General features: G+C 37.0%; 1 protein-coding gene across 2 annotated transcripts in view; it reads left to right on the forward strand.

The window, feature by feature from the left end:
• The first annotated feature begins 8598 nt into the window (after window positions 1-8598).
• Chst9 (carbohydrate sulfotransferase 9) overlaps window positions 8599-15921 on the forward strand; it is a 214036-nt gene continuing 206713 nt past the window's right edge. The window contains exon 1 of one of the 2 annotated variants that reach the window (XM_026388071.2): window positions 8599-8707. In XM_026388071.2, the coding sequence (XP_026243856.1) occupies window positions 8608-8707 (100 nt within the window). In that variant the 5' untranslated portion in view covers window positions 8599-8607. The remainder of the gene's footprint in view (window positions 8708-15921) is intronic. The other variant, XM_026388072.2, reaches the window with a different exon arrangement.

Consider the following 15921-nt stretch of genomic DNA (forward strand, 5'->3'; position numbering starts at 1 on the left):
GACTTTTCCTACCGTGACCAGCAAGGGCTTTAGTCATACTGGGGCTTTGTGAATACTGATCGATTGAACTGAGTGGACATGAAAGAATAAACCTCTCTAACAGTAAAAATAGAATGCTTTTGAAGTAAAAATATTCAGTCTTTCAACAAATCTTTATTGATTATCTATAGTACAGCTGTCTCCGTGCCTGGAATCAGAATATTAAAAGATTCATATCTTAATATTGTAGAGCCCTTTTTTGGGTAAGGCATTCTTCTAGATAGTTCCACATGTTATTCCACATCACCCTCACATGATAGGTACTTTAATTTTCCCTAGTTAGATGTAAGAAAGCTGAGGCACATGGAAGTCATATAATGAGCGGTTTCACAAGGCTGAGAAGTGACCAAGCTGTAACCTAAACCTGGACAGGCAGGCTCCAAGATTTGTATCCTTCACCACTGTGATAAACTTCCTCCAGTAAGGAAAGGCAAGAGGATTGGGGAATTGGAACGTGATCCAGTCAGGATTATGCTCTGCAGATTCCTTGCTGAATGGTTATCCTGACTGCCTCTGTGGTCTTCTTACCTGTTAATCCATCTGCACCCTGTGTCCACATGACCTTTCCCAAATGCAAACCTCATCATTCCATTCCTCTCGACCCTTCCATTGGTTTCTCCTGTCCACAGGACAAAGCTAATCTCCCCACCGGTTAGGTCCATCTTCACCTAGACCTCTTTCTTCATCTCTCCCTGAACCCTGAACCAAACCATGCAGTTAAATGAATCTGTTATGCAGATTTCTTATTTGGGGAGAAAACAGGGTAAATGTGAGAATTAATCAATATAAAATATTTAAAACTGCTTTCAATGTAATGACTACTCAAGAAACATTAGCATATGTATTTCCATCTACTTCCGATGATCCTGTAAGAATTGCTGTACACAAAGTACGGTTTATTCCTTAGTTCTCCTGCTATCTGGACAATTGCTTTGTAGTAGGATTGAGAAGTAAAGCACATTTGTTGGGTCACCTAATTAATTCAGAGGCAGAGTGGATGCAGGCACAGTCCAGGCACAGTGTTTCCTCTGCAGACTTCTGTCCTTTGCCTTCCTCTGTGCCGACTTCTCTTTCAGATTGGCTTTCATCAGGGCAACCAAAAGGCGTCCAGCCAGCCACAGCAAGAGCTACATATAGGCTTTCTTGCTCACAGTCACCACAGGAGAAAATATTACTTCCTACATAACCATTCAGTGGAAGCTCTAAGCTTCATTCTGAATAAATGACCTGCCAAACAGTCACTATGACCAGGGAAACCCAGAGTCAGCTGGGTGTATTGGGTTTTGAGTGGTAAACCCTAGGAAAAATGTTCATATCCTTATCCCAGAACCTATGACCTTATTTGGAAAAAGGGGTCTCTGCTATTGAAATTAGGTTAAAGAGCTTGAGATGAGATCACCGTGGATTATCTGGATGGTCAGTTACTCCAATCAATATCTTTGTAAGAGACAAAAGAGGACACACGAAGGAAAAAGTGATGTAATGTCAGAGGCAGAGACTGGATCTAGGCAACCACATGCCTAAAGTCACTAGAAGTCCACAAAGCTAGGAGGGATTCTCGCCTTTCTTTTTCTATTAAGGGGAGCATGACCCTGGGTATACCTTGACTTTAGACTTCTGGCCTCCAGAACTCTGAGAAAATAAATTGCTGTTTTCTTAAGCCACCAAATTTGTGATAATTGGTTATAGCAGGCACAGAAAAGTAATTAAATGGCCATTCCTGGGTCAACTATTTTGATCAAGAGCATAAGATTTGCCATCAGAATTATGCTATTTCAGGCCTATTCATGAGTCCGAAGGTGGGGACAAGCCATTCTAAACTAACTTCCACAGAAGGGCAGAAAGATATTGGAAAGGCAACACAATATTCACTTCAATATCCTCTAATTCCAATTTCTATTTTACCCATTTCTTTTGGGTATACCACAATGGATCCCAACCATGGACTGTAAGCCATAAGCATTTCTTATGTTGCACTATTATTTCCAACAATCATATCATTTAACTTGCTACTCCTTTAGCCAGTCCATAATGCCTCTTGCCTCATCTGTCTTATCCCTTACTGATAACTCCTTCTAGTTATCTTAGATATGACTACCCAAATTGACATGTTCTTGTGTCACCATGGTTAAAGCCTAGGATTTAAAAAAAAATGGCTTAAGGGCTCCCTCTATCTTCATTGATCTCTTTAATAAAATACAATGGATTCTGTTCATACTTTGTGTGTTGCTTAATGTTATTCCAGTGATTCTTAATATGTGTTTGTTAATGGTAGTCCTGATGCTTCTTGACTGGCATAAATGCATGTTAAAAATTCTTACGACTGCATATAAATAAATATAAAATACAGCACTCTTTATGTTTCATCCGTACTAAGCATTTTGAAATATTTCAAACTTTAAAATCTAACTTAGACTGGGGAACAAGTAAAGTCAAAAATGGGATGAACAGTCCATTTAGCAATAATCTCTGCATTTTCCCCCCTCTAGGACAACTATTTGTCACGGTCTTTGGTTTTAATTTTATGTAGTCTTTGAAATAGGCTATTGTTGCTTAAAAGAGAAACTTCTATATTGAATACTAGAATGTAAAATATAAGTTTAAAACTTTTTCTTCTAAAACAAAGAATATGAGGGCAAAGCCTTGTCTTGTTAAAAATTTTAATTATAATTGGATCTTAATTGCAATGACTAAAAGCAGAAGGTACCTGTTAAATAAATTACACAGGGAATCTAAGCAACAAGATATATAAGAAAGCACCTACAAATTAGTGTCTAGTAAAGAAATATATTTCTGCGTCTGTATGACAAAACACATTGAACAGTTAAGCAATTACTGGAGGGTCGACCATTAAACACTAAACCTAAGAAATCATTGGAAAAAAATCATCACTATTCCATCCATTCATAGCAACTTTAACCATCTTCCTTCAAAATGATATTTTGTAATGGTATTGCACTGTGTTAGTTTCTCTCTCTCTCTCTCTCTCTCTCTCTCTCTCTCTCTCTCTCTCTCCTCTCTCTCTTTCCTGCTTTAACAAATAATCACAGATTTGGTGGCTTAAAAACAGCACAGATTTACAGTTAAATAGTTCTGTAGGTCAGAAGTAAGATATGAGTTACAATCAAATTTTAGCAGGGCCAGATTCTTTCCTGAGGCTTTGAGTGGGATCCATTTCCTGTCTTTCCCAACTTCTAGGAACCCCAGTTTTCTTTGACTCAGGGTTTCCTTCTCCCATCTCCCAAACTCACTAAGGTGAACAAGTCCTTTCTGTAGACTCCTCTTCTGTTTCCCTCTTCCAGTCTTTGGGACCCTTGGGCTGAGATGGTGTCCACCAGATAATTCAGAATAATAATTCAATATGTTCAGTTCAGCTGTCTGGCAGCTTCATTCCATCTGCAACCTCAATTCTTCATCACCATGGACAGTGATGTATTTGTAGGCCTCAGTGATTGAAAGGTGGACATTTTGTGGTGGGGGGCATTATTTGGCCTTCCCTAGGTACCACTGTTAAATTCCAGATCTTGATCATTATGGTATGCATATATAACATGCAATCATTGGAGGAAGCTGGATACAGACATTCAGGAGTTTACTATTTTCATGTCTGCGTGAATCTTAAATTATTTCAAAATGAAAGTTTCTTTAAAAAAAAACTTTCTTGTGGGAGGAATGGGGGAAATATATAGACATGCTTGCAGAATTTCAGGAATCGTAGTGATCATGATGTACTGCTAATGGTCACAGTGGTAGAACAAACATTCTTAAAGAAAAAAGTAGAATGAATAAAATAATAGAAGTGAGAGCACAAATCAATAAGCAGAGTACCAAATATAATAGAGAAATTATGATATACTTTTTACATAAAACAGAAAAAGCTCTAGAAAAAGTGAAAAAAAATAAGAGAAAAGGTACAAATATCTACCCTCTTAGGACTATAAAGGGAACTATACCTACAGCTGCAGAAGAGATCTTTAGAATCAGAAGAAAATCCTATGAACAACTTTGTGCCTATAAATTAGACAACTAACGGGAAATGATAATTATTTAGACAAACGTAATTTTCCAAAGGTGATTTTTTAAAGAAAGTAAGATATTGGACCAGCAAAACCAAACAATGTTCAAGTACACACACACACACACACACACACACACACATACACACACAGAGACACACACGCAAAGAATGTAATCTGTAACAAAATCAGCATTGAAAATCAGAAGTAAAATATTAGATTATAAAATAGATTTGAGTGCATGTTATCTCTATCAAATGGATACCTTACAATGTACACAAAAGTAAATTCCAGGTAGATTCAAGTATTTGATATGAAAAGCAGAACTTTCAAACTTTTGAAAGGAAATGTAGAAACATAATTTTATGATTTGAAAACAAGGAAAGTTATCTTAAAAAATCATAAAGGACCCAGATGTAGCTTGATATTTCCCATTTTCTCTTCTGGGAGGGTCTCGGAATGAACTATATTAAAGGGCTCCCCGAACCTCTGGTTTTTACTTGTACTCAACAAATGGGAGTCGCTGACAGGTCTAAGAGGCAGGAGGAATTGGAGGATGGGCTAGTTATCCTTTCACTTGCTCTCTCCAGATTCCAGAAATAGCTTTCTGCTTTTCTTTCTTCCCTTCTAGAAGCAGGTGCTATTAATTGTTTGGGGGTACTTGCCCTATCTCTTGTTGGTCTCTCTAAACCCTGCCCAATCTTTGTAAATGTTCTGTTATTAAACTCTCCAGAGTTTAAAAGTTACTATATCATGTGCTTTCTTTCAATACTCCAGCTGATAAATCATAAAGAATGATAAAACAGATTGAAAACTTTTGCATGATAAAACACCACCAGTGAATGAAGGAAAAAGGGGAAGAGATGGAAGAAAAAGTTACAAAGAGGGAGATCTTTGTCACACCAATAAAGACAGTGAATTCATATCCAAAATACATAAAAACCACGTGTCAATAAGAAAAGTAGGGAATACATACAACAAGGAAATTCATAGAAGTGAAAACCAGAATGGCAAAAGGCAACACAAAATGAACCAACAAAGAGAATTGCTAATTTTCAAGCCATACACAACCTCTGGTCATTGTTACATCTTATTTCTGCCCCTGGGCAGCTGTGGTTCCGAAATGGATGAGAAATGAGGTGCCTGAGGCCATCAGGGTCAATACCTGTCTAGAAGCTTGTCGGGGAATGAGTGCAAGGACTTGTTTGGGGATTTCCAGAGGAAAGAGTCCCTGGGTAAAGACATTAGGGATTAGACCCCAGTGGAGGAGCTGGTGATGGAGCTCCCTTTCACAGAAACCTGGGAAGGATGGAGGGAGGGGAGAAGACTCTTGTTCTGCAAAGCCGTGTGTGGTTGAGGACAGGTAGTAAACTTGTCCAGGGAGGGCATTGCATTGATGGACTTCATCACTGAGAACCTTTATTTGCTTGGAATGGGTAGGAAAGAGATGGAGAATGGTGTAGCTGCTATGGGAGACAGAGAAGGCACGCACTGCAGAGGTGCCCCCAAGGGTGGGGACTGGGAAGAGGGCCACGGAGCTGGAGTTTCTTGTGTGCCTAACTGCCTGCCTCATTTGGTCTCATCCCCAGCCTTCCCTGAAATCCCACCACTCCCTCCCTAAAATCCAAAACTTCTGCCAAACTCAGCAACTTCTAATATCCTTTTCTGTAAATTGCCCCTAGCTAGTAATTTATCTCTATACTGAAGTCCCAAAATACCTCTGTTGATAGCCATGATTATTTAAAAGAATAAATTTTAAAGTGTTGGGAGAAAGATAATGGAGTGAAGCAATTATCTTTATATTTCTTTTCCTAATTGTGAGGGATAAATCAATAGGCTATGCAAATAAAACTAAATATGTATTTTTAACAGAGAACTGTAGATGCTATATTTCAGTATTTTAATAGTCTCTACTCCTCCATTTGGAGTTTAGGACTACAGCTTTACAAAGACAGCTATAACATTCACTCATCAATTACCTGCATTCTGTTATTGGAGCTCAAAATTCAATGCAATGCGTGGTTAAGTACCTCTTAGGTTGTGTCCATGAGTGGGAAGAAGAGGTTGCACAAAATACAGGAAGCCTTTAGCCATAGAAACACTGTAGAATGCTTGGACATAAAACAGCATTATTCCAAGTAATTTCAATCTCCAGTAGTCTGCACTTTTTCTGCAGGCTTGGAGGCAGATGCATGATCTTCAAATAGGTGTGTTTTCCCATCACAACTGACCCTCGGGTTTGCTTAGAGCCATACGGCTGCTTCCTCTGCCTCACCTTTGTTTAATGAGAGCCATTTCTTCACACCAATGTTGGGTTAATGGACTGAAATGGGAGAAAATCAAACGTATCTCTGCGTTTTACACCAGATTGCCTTTCTGCCTTGTGGCTTTAATCATTCAATCCTACTCACATCTGCCATAATCACAGTTATGGCTTTTCCCCTGTCTGTCTTCTCACCCAGGAGGGTATGTCAGGGTATGGCAACATCTCCGGAAGAAAAGCAGGGCAAATCCTTAATCTTTTTCCAGCATCGTAGGTAATAATTTTCCTCTGCAAAGCCCCAAGGAGTCTTTTTTTTTTTTTTGGCTCTTACACCCACCATTCTCATAGGTTTGTGGCTCTGTGCTGATTTATGAGTTTTCTTCTATCCTTTCTCTTCTGAGATAAGTTTTAATTATGTAGACAGATTGTAAAAGTCTCTTTCTTCTTGTAAACAACTATTTCTTTGTTTGTAGTGGATTTTGTCCAAATGGCTTCCTCCTATCTGAATCTTCTTACATACCCAGGAATTATGTCTGTTCATGGTTAAACTGTGGGATAAGGGGAGAGAGAGAACTGGCTTCTTTCCACAGTTTCCCTGGGGATTCAATCTTCAATCCCTAGCACTGCAAATCTCCCTTGGGACCTTTGTTGCATATGTCTTGAAAGACCATCATATTTTATTTTTGATTCAATACAGGAGCAAAGGATCACTTATCAAATAAGCAGTATGGTAATGCTCTCACTTCTCCTACTTATTTAAAAACCTCTTTTCTTACCAAAATCAAAATTCAAAATACTTGAAATCCTTAAAAGTACTAGCGAAGTCCTTAACAGTTACTCCTGCCCCAGGGACTCCAAGTGGATTTGAAAACATGCCTCAGATACGTTGATGACCGTACCTCTTTATTGTGGCCCACATAGTAGTTAAAATATAGAGAAATTATAGGAAAAATATTTTTAAATGAGTATTTGAGATGTGACATTTTTCTTGTTCTGCATAAATACTTTTAAATGTCGGGTGAGTGTTTTTCCTAATCAGATCATTCTAATTACCTGAATTTCAGTGAATGTGCATAAACGTACTGGCATTTTATGTGAGCTCATGTGTGTTCATATTTTTCTAAAGGGAGCTGTTTGAATTTTTTATTAGATCTCAAAAATGGATGTGACTTAAAAATAAATGGTTAAGATTACATTGAATGAAATTGTTCTGAAAGAAAAGCATCTCAGTATTTTTAAAAATCAAGTAAACTTTTATTACTAAGGGAGATTTCTGGATTCTGAGATAGATTTCAGTAATTCTGAGCTATTGTGGGAGGGGTCCTTGACCTCTGACTTTTAAAATTGAACCTTTTATGCCTTTGGTGGTTTTTAAATTCACCATGAAAATTTGAGAAATTATGCTACTTTTATATAAAAAAGGAAATGTTAGATTAAACTCCCCATTTTTGATTTATATGAAGTCAACCCTTCTTATTTGTGAATTACACCAAAGTGGGATGAAAAATATTTGGAAAGAAAAAAACTGTGTAATGAACATGTACAAACTTTTTATTTTCATCATTATTCCCTTAGCAATACAAGTACAACAACTATTCTTATACTATTAACATTGCATTAGGTATAATAAGTAATCCAGAAATGATTTAAAGTATACCAGAGAATGTACTTTAAGTTATTTGCAAATGCTATGCCATCTTCTATAAGGGACTTGTGCATCCTCAGATGTTGGTATCCGCTTGCATCTCAGAAGCAACCACCTTGAACAATTATATTTTGTCTGATAGGAAGTATTTTCCTACATTCCACAAACATGTTTTTCAAGACCAGTCTTCAGCAATCCATTCAATGCTATTCTTCCTGTCTCTTAAAATCATCTTAACATAACCCTAAATGTAATTTTACTTTTACAATACAAAGAGCTTAAGTTTGGCCAAAGTTTGCCTAATTTATGTTAGGATATTACTTATTAACTGTAGGATGATACATTCCTTAGATAAAAGAATGCAGTAGCAAACTGCCCTTCTAGAGAGATCTACTTCATTCTAACCTGTCTTAAGAGCATGACATTGCATATAAGTCTTCAGTGTTATTCATATGCTGCAAATTTCTATCATAGTTGGATATAAATGCCATCAGTCACCTAAAACATGGATTTTGTTTTAAATTCTAGGTTACTTCATGAAATGGGCCTTCAGAGGACCCCAAAAGATTAAAGTTTTATGGAAAAACAAATCATGCGGTCTTCAGATTCAGACATGAGGAGAAAGATAGCCATCTGAAGTGGTCATGAACCCCAAGCAAGTCTTCCTCTCTGTGCTGATATTCGGAGTAGCAGGGCTGCTCCTCTTCATGTATTTGCAAGTCTGGATCGAAGAGCAACATACAGGTAACACGTGAACTCTTTCTTTTTCTACTTTAATCATAATGTAGCAATGACCCTTTTCAATTAAGTAAGCTGTGATGATATAGTAAGTCAATTTTCTCCAACATTATCAACAACAACAAAAAATGACTTACAAAAATGCAATTCTTATCTCCTAAAAGAAAGTAAGATCATACCACTCCACAGGTCATTTGCTTGGAGGTTTAATACTTAGAATATTTGTTATGTCAGTGGGAACAGCTTGGCCCCTTGAACCCAGCATAGATATCTTTTAGAGAATTTACCTGCAAAAATATAGCATTTCTTCTATCTCTGGTCTATCTACCAAACATCAGGCACAAGCCTAAAGGGGGAGCTAATGTACAAAACAAAACAAAACAAAAAAAAACTCTCTCCTAACTTTTTCTTTATTCTTTCAATACTTTGTGTTGATAATTCACATTGGCACAGAAATTATTTAATTCCTATATATAAAGCAGGGGCTAACAAACTTTTCCTGTAAAAGACTATGGGAAATATTTTAGGCTTTGCAAGCCAGATCATTTCTTTCATGTCTACTCAGCTCTGCAAATGTATCACAAAAGCAGCCAGAGTTGATAAGTAAACAAATGGACCAGGCTGTGTTTCAATAATTTTAAAAAAATGATGGTGGACTAGATTTGGCCCACAGGCAATAGCTTACTGAACCCTGCTATGCTCATCTTGTATTTTTTTTCATTCAGTTATTAGCAATTGATGCATATTAGAAGCATTTGATTATATCTATAATAATAGTACTATTAATAAAGGAAATATCCTAGAGCATCACAGAAACATAAATACTCTGCTGTTGTAAAATTTACTTGTTTTCCATTGTTAGAAATAAACTGTGGTTTAATGACTATTAAGGAAAATAAAGTAAAAACAGAATGACTTCTTAATCATCTCTAATTGTGAAAAGAGATTGCTTATAATTATTTTCTAGAGAATCTATAACATTGTCAAAATGCGTTTGTGATTCCCACTGTAATTTATATGAACTATAAGATTGTACTAACTTTTCTATATTACTGAAAATTTGTATCCTAATAACTGATGATACTTAATGAAACCATGTATGATAAAATACATGGGACCAATTCCTCCTGAAAGATAACTCCGGGTAGAGATCCTGTCACACAGTAGCCTCCAGAGGGTGTATGCTGAATGAATGAGTAGATTGAAACTCACCACAGACTTAGGCTGGGATGCAATAAAGGAGAAAGGATCAAAGGTTGCCCTATCAGGAGGATAGCTAACATCACCGTCTCATACAAAGTTTACAAGAGGAGTATCACAAGACTCAAATACACAAAGGAAAATATGTTTACATATGTAGACTAATAGAGGGGAGAAATGTGGTCTATCTGTCAGAAAGAAACTAGATGATACCTGAGGAAACAGTTAAGTCATACAATAATGCCCATAAATAGAATACAGTTTACAAAACATATTCATAGGCATCAATACCTAATATTTATTGAGAGCTTAATACATGTGTTAATGTTGGCATATTTTGGCATATTTTTTTCTCATCTCATGATATTTTGCTAGATAGGTGATATTCTGTTGTACAGCTAAGAAAACTGAGGCCCCGGTGGGGTAAGGAACTGGAGGCCTCATACTGGTAGGCCTTGGTGCAGAGGGAAAGCCCACATTTGAACCTGGGTTGTGCCACTATGAGGTCTTGTTTGTACCCTGTCTCAACCTCTGTGAAGAAAGGGGAAATTTTCTGCCCGTCTATAGTACAGATGAAGCCATGGAGGGATTTAAATGATGTGCATACAAAGCTAAGAGTTTTCAGTATGACCCACACCCAGGTCTTCCTACATGTCATGAATGCTGAGTCTCCTTACTGAAACAGTGGATAAGACAGATGTAGAATAAGTGTAACAGTGTAAGTAGAGGTGTTTCAAAAATCAATGAAATTGGTGAATTAAGCAACATACAATACATAGGTGTGTAACCTCTGCTGCAAGTTGAAATCTTAATTTGAGTTCATTGTCTCTGCAAGCTTTGGAAAATTATTGTCCTTGGCTAAGATTGGCTGATAAAACATTTACCCTTTATCCTCTTAATTTTATTTGTGGTTTTCCAGAAGCACTTTCTTGGATTCTTAATATATTTAAATGGTCTATATATAATGATTCCCAAGCTACTTGTGACAATCAGCATAAACCTTAAACTCATGTTTTTACTGAAGAAAATCTGCATTATTCTTCATGAAGACTTCTGTCTGAGCTCTGCCCACAGAAAGCCAGGGACTTGTGGGTATTATACAGTTTCCTAGATAGAGCGGTAGCTCGATATTTTATATATGTTTTAAATAACACCAGGAGCATCAGGCATTTTTAAAGACAATCTGTTTTTAGACATAAAATATATGAATTTGTGCTTCCATGTTAAATTAAAAATTGAAAAATCTGTCTTTTGGATACTTAAGAACTGTCATGCAAAGAAACTTATCAGATGAGCTGGTTTCAGCTCCTGAAACTTCCTATAAGTAATGAAGGATTTAGGATCGGAATGGTTTTGACTCAATGTACATTTCAGTTACATGTAAGAACTTTTATGTTCTTGTCATATCTTTCATTTAAGGCTTTTAAAATCTAAGATATAGACTATTCTTCTCTAAGCATCCTTGGATTTCCTGAGCTTTTTCTAACAAAATAAAATGTTTTAAAATTCTAAAATAGATCTTTAAAATGATACGCTCTGATATGCAAATAGAGATTATAAAGAGATATTCTTTCAGAGATGAAGGGGAAAATGTATGGCAGAGAAATTAAAATCTTTGCAGTTGTACAACCTAGTTCCATATACTCATTTTTGATAAAAAAAAATTAAATGATCCATTTATTTGTGCTGTGTATCAATGCAAATTTTATTTTTAAAGTTCTTTGTAATATTTAAGAATACAAGTTTTCCATTCAGACAGATATGAAGAGCTCAGATGTCCTACGTGTTAGCCTTGTGACTGAGCAAATATCTTATCCTTTCTAAGCCTCAGTTTCCTCATCTATGTAATGAGGTTAATAATTTCTACATAGGGTTGCACTGAAGATTAAAAGACCAGTGCTTGCAGAGCACTCAGCATGGTGCCTAACAAGCAGTATGTACAATGAATGCAGCTGGTATTATCATCCTAGAAAGATGCAGAGCTTGTTCTGAGTTCTCACATTAAGACTCAGTCATAATTCAAGAATACTAAATTGTGCCCAAGCTTGGGCCTTGACTTATGAAGAAATAAGAAAAAAAGAAAAAGGCTCAGTTCCAACTCAGGTTAAAATGCAATATAACCAGCCCAATGCCAATCTGGTTCCTAGTACAGAAGCCAGAGGGAGAATTGCATGCAGAGAGGGGGGTCATTGTCCAACAGCATCTCATGTCTCTGCATGCTGCCTCCAAAATCAGGTGTCCATGCCCACAACAGTATGTCTTGAAGATTTAGCAATCAGAGATGCCAAACACTGTGGTGAATCTAAGGATATAATGAAGAGACAGGCATGATCCTTTTTCTCAAGGAAACTATAGTCTGGATATTAAAGGAGAAAATGGTCCTGGGTGCTGGCCAGTGTGTTGGTACAAGAGGATTGACTAGAGTGATGGAAAAGAGACAGAACCTTCATTATGGGAAAAATAATGAGTTGGGACAAAATTAAAGACCCCGGTCAGTTGTCAGTGGTAGAATTGCTAATCAGGTAGAAGTGTAGGAAGAACCTGGGTGGGGGTTGGGAGAAGGATGACCACATCAAGAGGACAAATTCAGGATAAATCACAAGTATAGCTCACCTTCCCCCAAGCTACTGTTCAAATTTGCTATTTGGTGTCCTTTCTGTAGGTAGAATCTTGCTGTCAAATACAGTCTTGCTGCCAAAGTGCATGGGGTGTAACTGTTTGATATTTGCAATACAATAGAGCTAAGACCCTCTCATGAGATCTGGAAAAGAATTCAGAGATTCTCTTGAGTACACCTGCTGAAGGTCTCCACCAAGACCCAGGATGAGATATGATCCCCATGTGAGCTATGAAGAGGGTAGAACTGAATCTATGGTATTTGGAGGTAATGTATGGTATTAATTACCTTTGGAAGGAGGCAATTAAGTTAAAAACAAGACCATAAGGATGGGACCCAATTTCAATGGGACAGTGCCTTTATGTGACACTCATGTGATGCCTTGTGCCTCTTGGGACTCCACAGAGAGTTCCTGCCAGCAAGAAGGACCTCAGCACATGCAGTTGCCTGATCTTGAACTTTTCATTTTTCAGAAAAAAATGAGTTGAATAAACCTTTATTCTTTATTAATACTCGCTTTATGACATCAAGTTATAGCAATAGAAAGTGAAATCAGTCATGACTTGTTCTTTTAAAAAGATAAATCCAGTTCCATCGCTCTCCTGTTTAGATTTTTTTTAGTGATACCACTTTATTTTTTAAACAAAAACATCTCCCCACAGGCACAGAGGAGAATGGGCTATTGCTTTATTGCCACATCTCTTCCTCTAGCAAACCAAGTCCTTTACTGACTTTGTGCCCTCAGTGCCAGGCCCGAGATGCTCATCTCCCACCTACCATCTCTCACCTCTTAAGGCTTAGCTCAAATATCATTTTCCTTGTTCACCCTTGTGTATCCGCCCCCCACCCGGCCACTCTCTCAAATTCTTTATTTCCTTTACAGTAAGTATTACAATAGGTACTTGCCCATTCTGTTACTTGTTGTCTCATTTATTGTTTATATCCCTCTCTGTCTTATTAACTCCACGAGGGCAGGGGCCTAATCTGGCTAACTGACCTCAACATCCTCTTTCCGTAACATGAAACCTAATATGTGGTCAATGAATGATGCTTTTGTTGCATGAATGGATAAATAATGTATTGTTAGTTATCCAACATGCCAGTCAAATATTTACATAGACAATTTGAATATTCCCAGGGACAAAGAAGTCAGCACTACCCAAGGCATCCACTGGACTACAGCAACCTCCTTAGAAAGATTCATATATTTATTAATAGAATCTGCATCCTTAATCTCTTCTCATCCACCCACTTGTATTCCTGGCATTCATGAGGCTCACTCTTCCTCTATAACATGGTATCATCATTTTCATGAAGGTTGAAACCTTGGATTTTTTTTTTTAACCATAAAAAAGATAACACAGGCCAATTGAACCATAACATTTACTCTACATTATTTTTACAACATGATGTGTATTATTCTTGTATATAATTTGTGTGGGAAATAAGCATATCTAATAAAATTTACTATCAAGTAATATACACGTTTTTAAAAGTGCAAAACAGTAAAACTTAATACAGAGCTCATCTAATAGTTTATATCCTTCTAAGATTTTCCAGAATTAAGTTTAATCTCAGTTATTTCAAATTAAAATAATTCCCTAGCAGCATTCTGTATTATAATGGTATTAAAAAATCTTTCTGAATAATATCTAAGCATTTTTATTCAGGACCAACATTTTTAGCTATTATTAATGCCATTTTTGGATATATACTTTGAACTCAGAAACTCTTTCCTATCTTTAAGTAGACATCTTTTGTGATTTCTGACAGTTTCTGATTTGTGCCAAATAAATACTAATATCCAAATTCAGTTTATCGTTAAGCATTAATACCTAAGGTCAATGATTTTACTATGAGTTATCATTGATGGTCTATTAAAGAATCATATAGTTATACCTCCACTTTGTTCTGAGTGTGTAGCTCAGTAATGAGCATGTGCTTAGTATGCATGAGACCCTGAGTTCAATCCCCAGCACCAGCAAACAAAACAGAACAAAACGATCTAGGGAATAAATGAAGAAATGATTGAGCCCAAACTATGATCCTATTTTCTTAAAAGTCATGTCATGTTGGGTGTGATGGTGCACACCTGCAATCCCAAGTGTAAACTCAGGAGGCCAAAGCAGGAGGATTGAAAATTCAAGGAAAGCCTCAGCAATTTAGTGAGGCTCTAAGCAACTTAGTGAGATCCTGTCTCAAAATAAAAAATAAAAATATCTGGGGATGTAACTCAGTGATATATCATCTCTCAGTTTAACCCAGTACCAAAAAAAATAATAATAATAAAGAAGAAGAAGGAGAAGGAGGATGAGGAGGAGGATGAGGAGAAGGAGGAGGAGGAGGAAGAGAAGGAGAAAAAGGAGGAAAGGAAGAAGAAGAAGAGGAAAAGGAGGAAGAGGAAGAAGAGGAAGAAGAAAAGTCCTGTCACCAATTCCACAAATCCAGATTCTATGAGACTCTGCTCCTAAAAATTATTTGCCTGAGAAGTAAGGTCAGGGTTGTATCCCATTTGATGGCTACTTTTTTCTTTTTCAAAAGTACACAAACATCAGAGTTTAAGTTGTATTTTAACCCTTTTTTTATTCAACTTTGTGTTGGTGTGACCAAAAAAAAAAAAACCCGACAACAACAATTTTCAGGAGGAAGAATTTATTTTGTCTCAAAATGGCAGAGTTTCAGTTCTTAGTCAGTCAACTCCGTTGCTCAAGGCCCTAGGTGAGACAGAACATCATGGTGGAAGGGTATGGCTGAAGAGTGCTGATCACCTGAGGATCACATACTTTCAGAGTATGCCTCCAGTGACCAACTCCTCCAGCCATCGTTACCCTATGGTGCCTATAGTTACCACCCAGGTAATCCAATGAAGTGGATCCATCCACTTGATTAGGATACAGCTCTCATAATCTAGTCATTTCACCTCCAAACATTTTTTTTTGCATTGTTTCACCCATGAGCTCTTGGGGAACACCACATATCTAAACCATAACAACCCTCCTGTGTTTGTAAATATGAGAGCAAAAATTAGTAGCTGCAAGCTCATGGTTTCAAGCAAAGGAGAGCAGCCTTATTGCTTTCTCTCAGCTAATTGACCAATTTTTCACAAGCAAACTGTCCTCTCTGCTTCTTTCCTAGGGAAATTCTATCTTGCTTTCCTTTTCAAACTAAGTTTGTTCTTTCTCTCTCTACATTGAAGCATATTTTTTGGCATGAAGAGTCGTTTCTGGACTACATGGGTACCTTCTTTGCTCCTGAGCCCCTCTGATGAAAGAATACATTCTTTTTCTCCAAAATTAGCCTGTTCATCCTGATTGTGATGTTGCTGTATTGAAATTATATTTTCTTTCTTTCTTTTTTTTTTATTGTTGGTCGTTCAAAACATTACATAGTTCTTAATACATCA

This window comes from Urocitellus parryii, chromosome 13 (genome assembly GCF_045843805.1).
Source record: "Urocitellus parryii isolate mUroPar1 chromosome 13, mUroPar1.hap1, whole genome shotgun sequence".
Taxonomy (NCBI): Eukaryota; Metazoa; Chordata; class Mammalia; order Rodentia; family Sciuridae; genus Urocitellus; species Urocitellus parryii.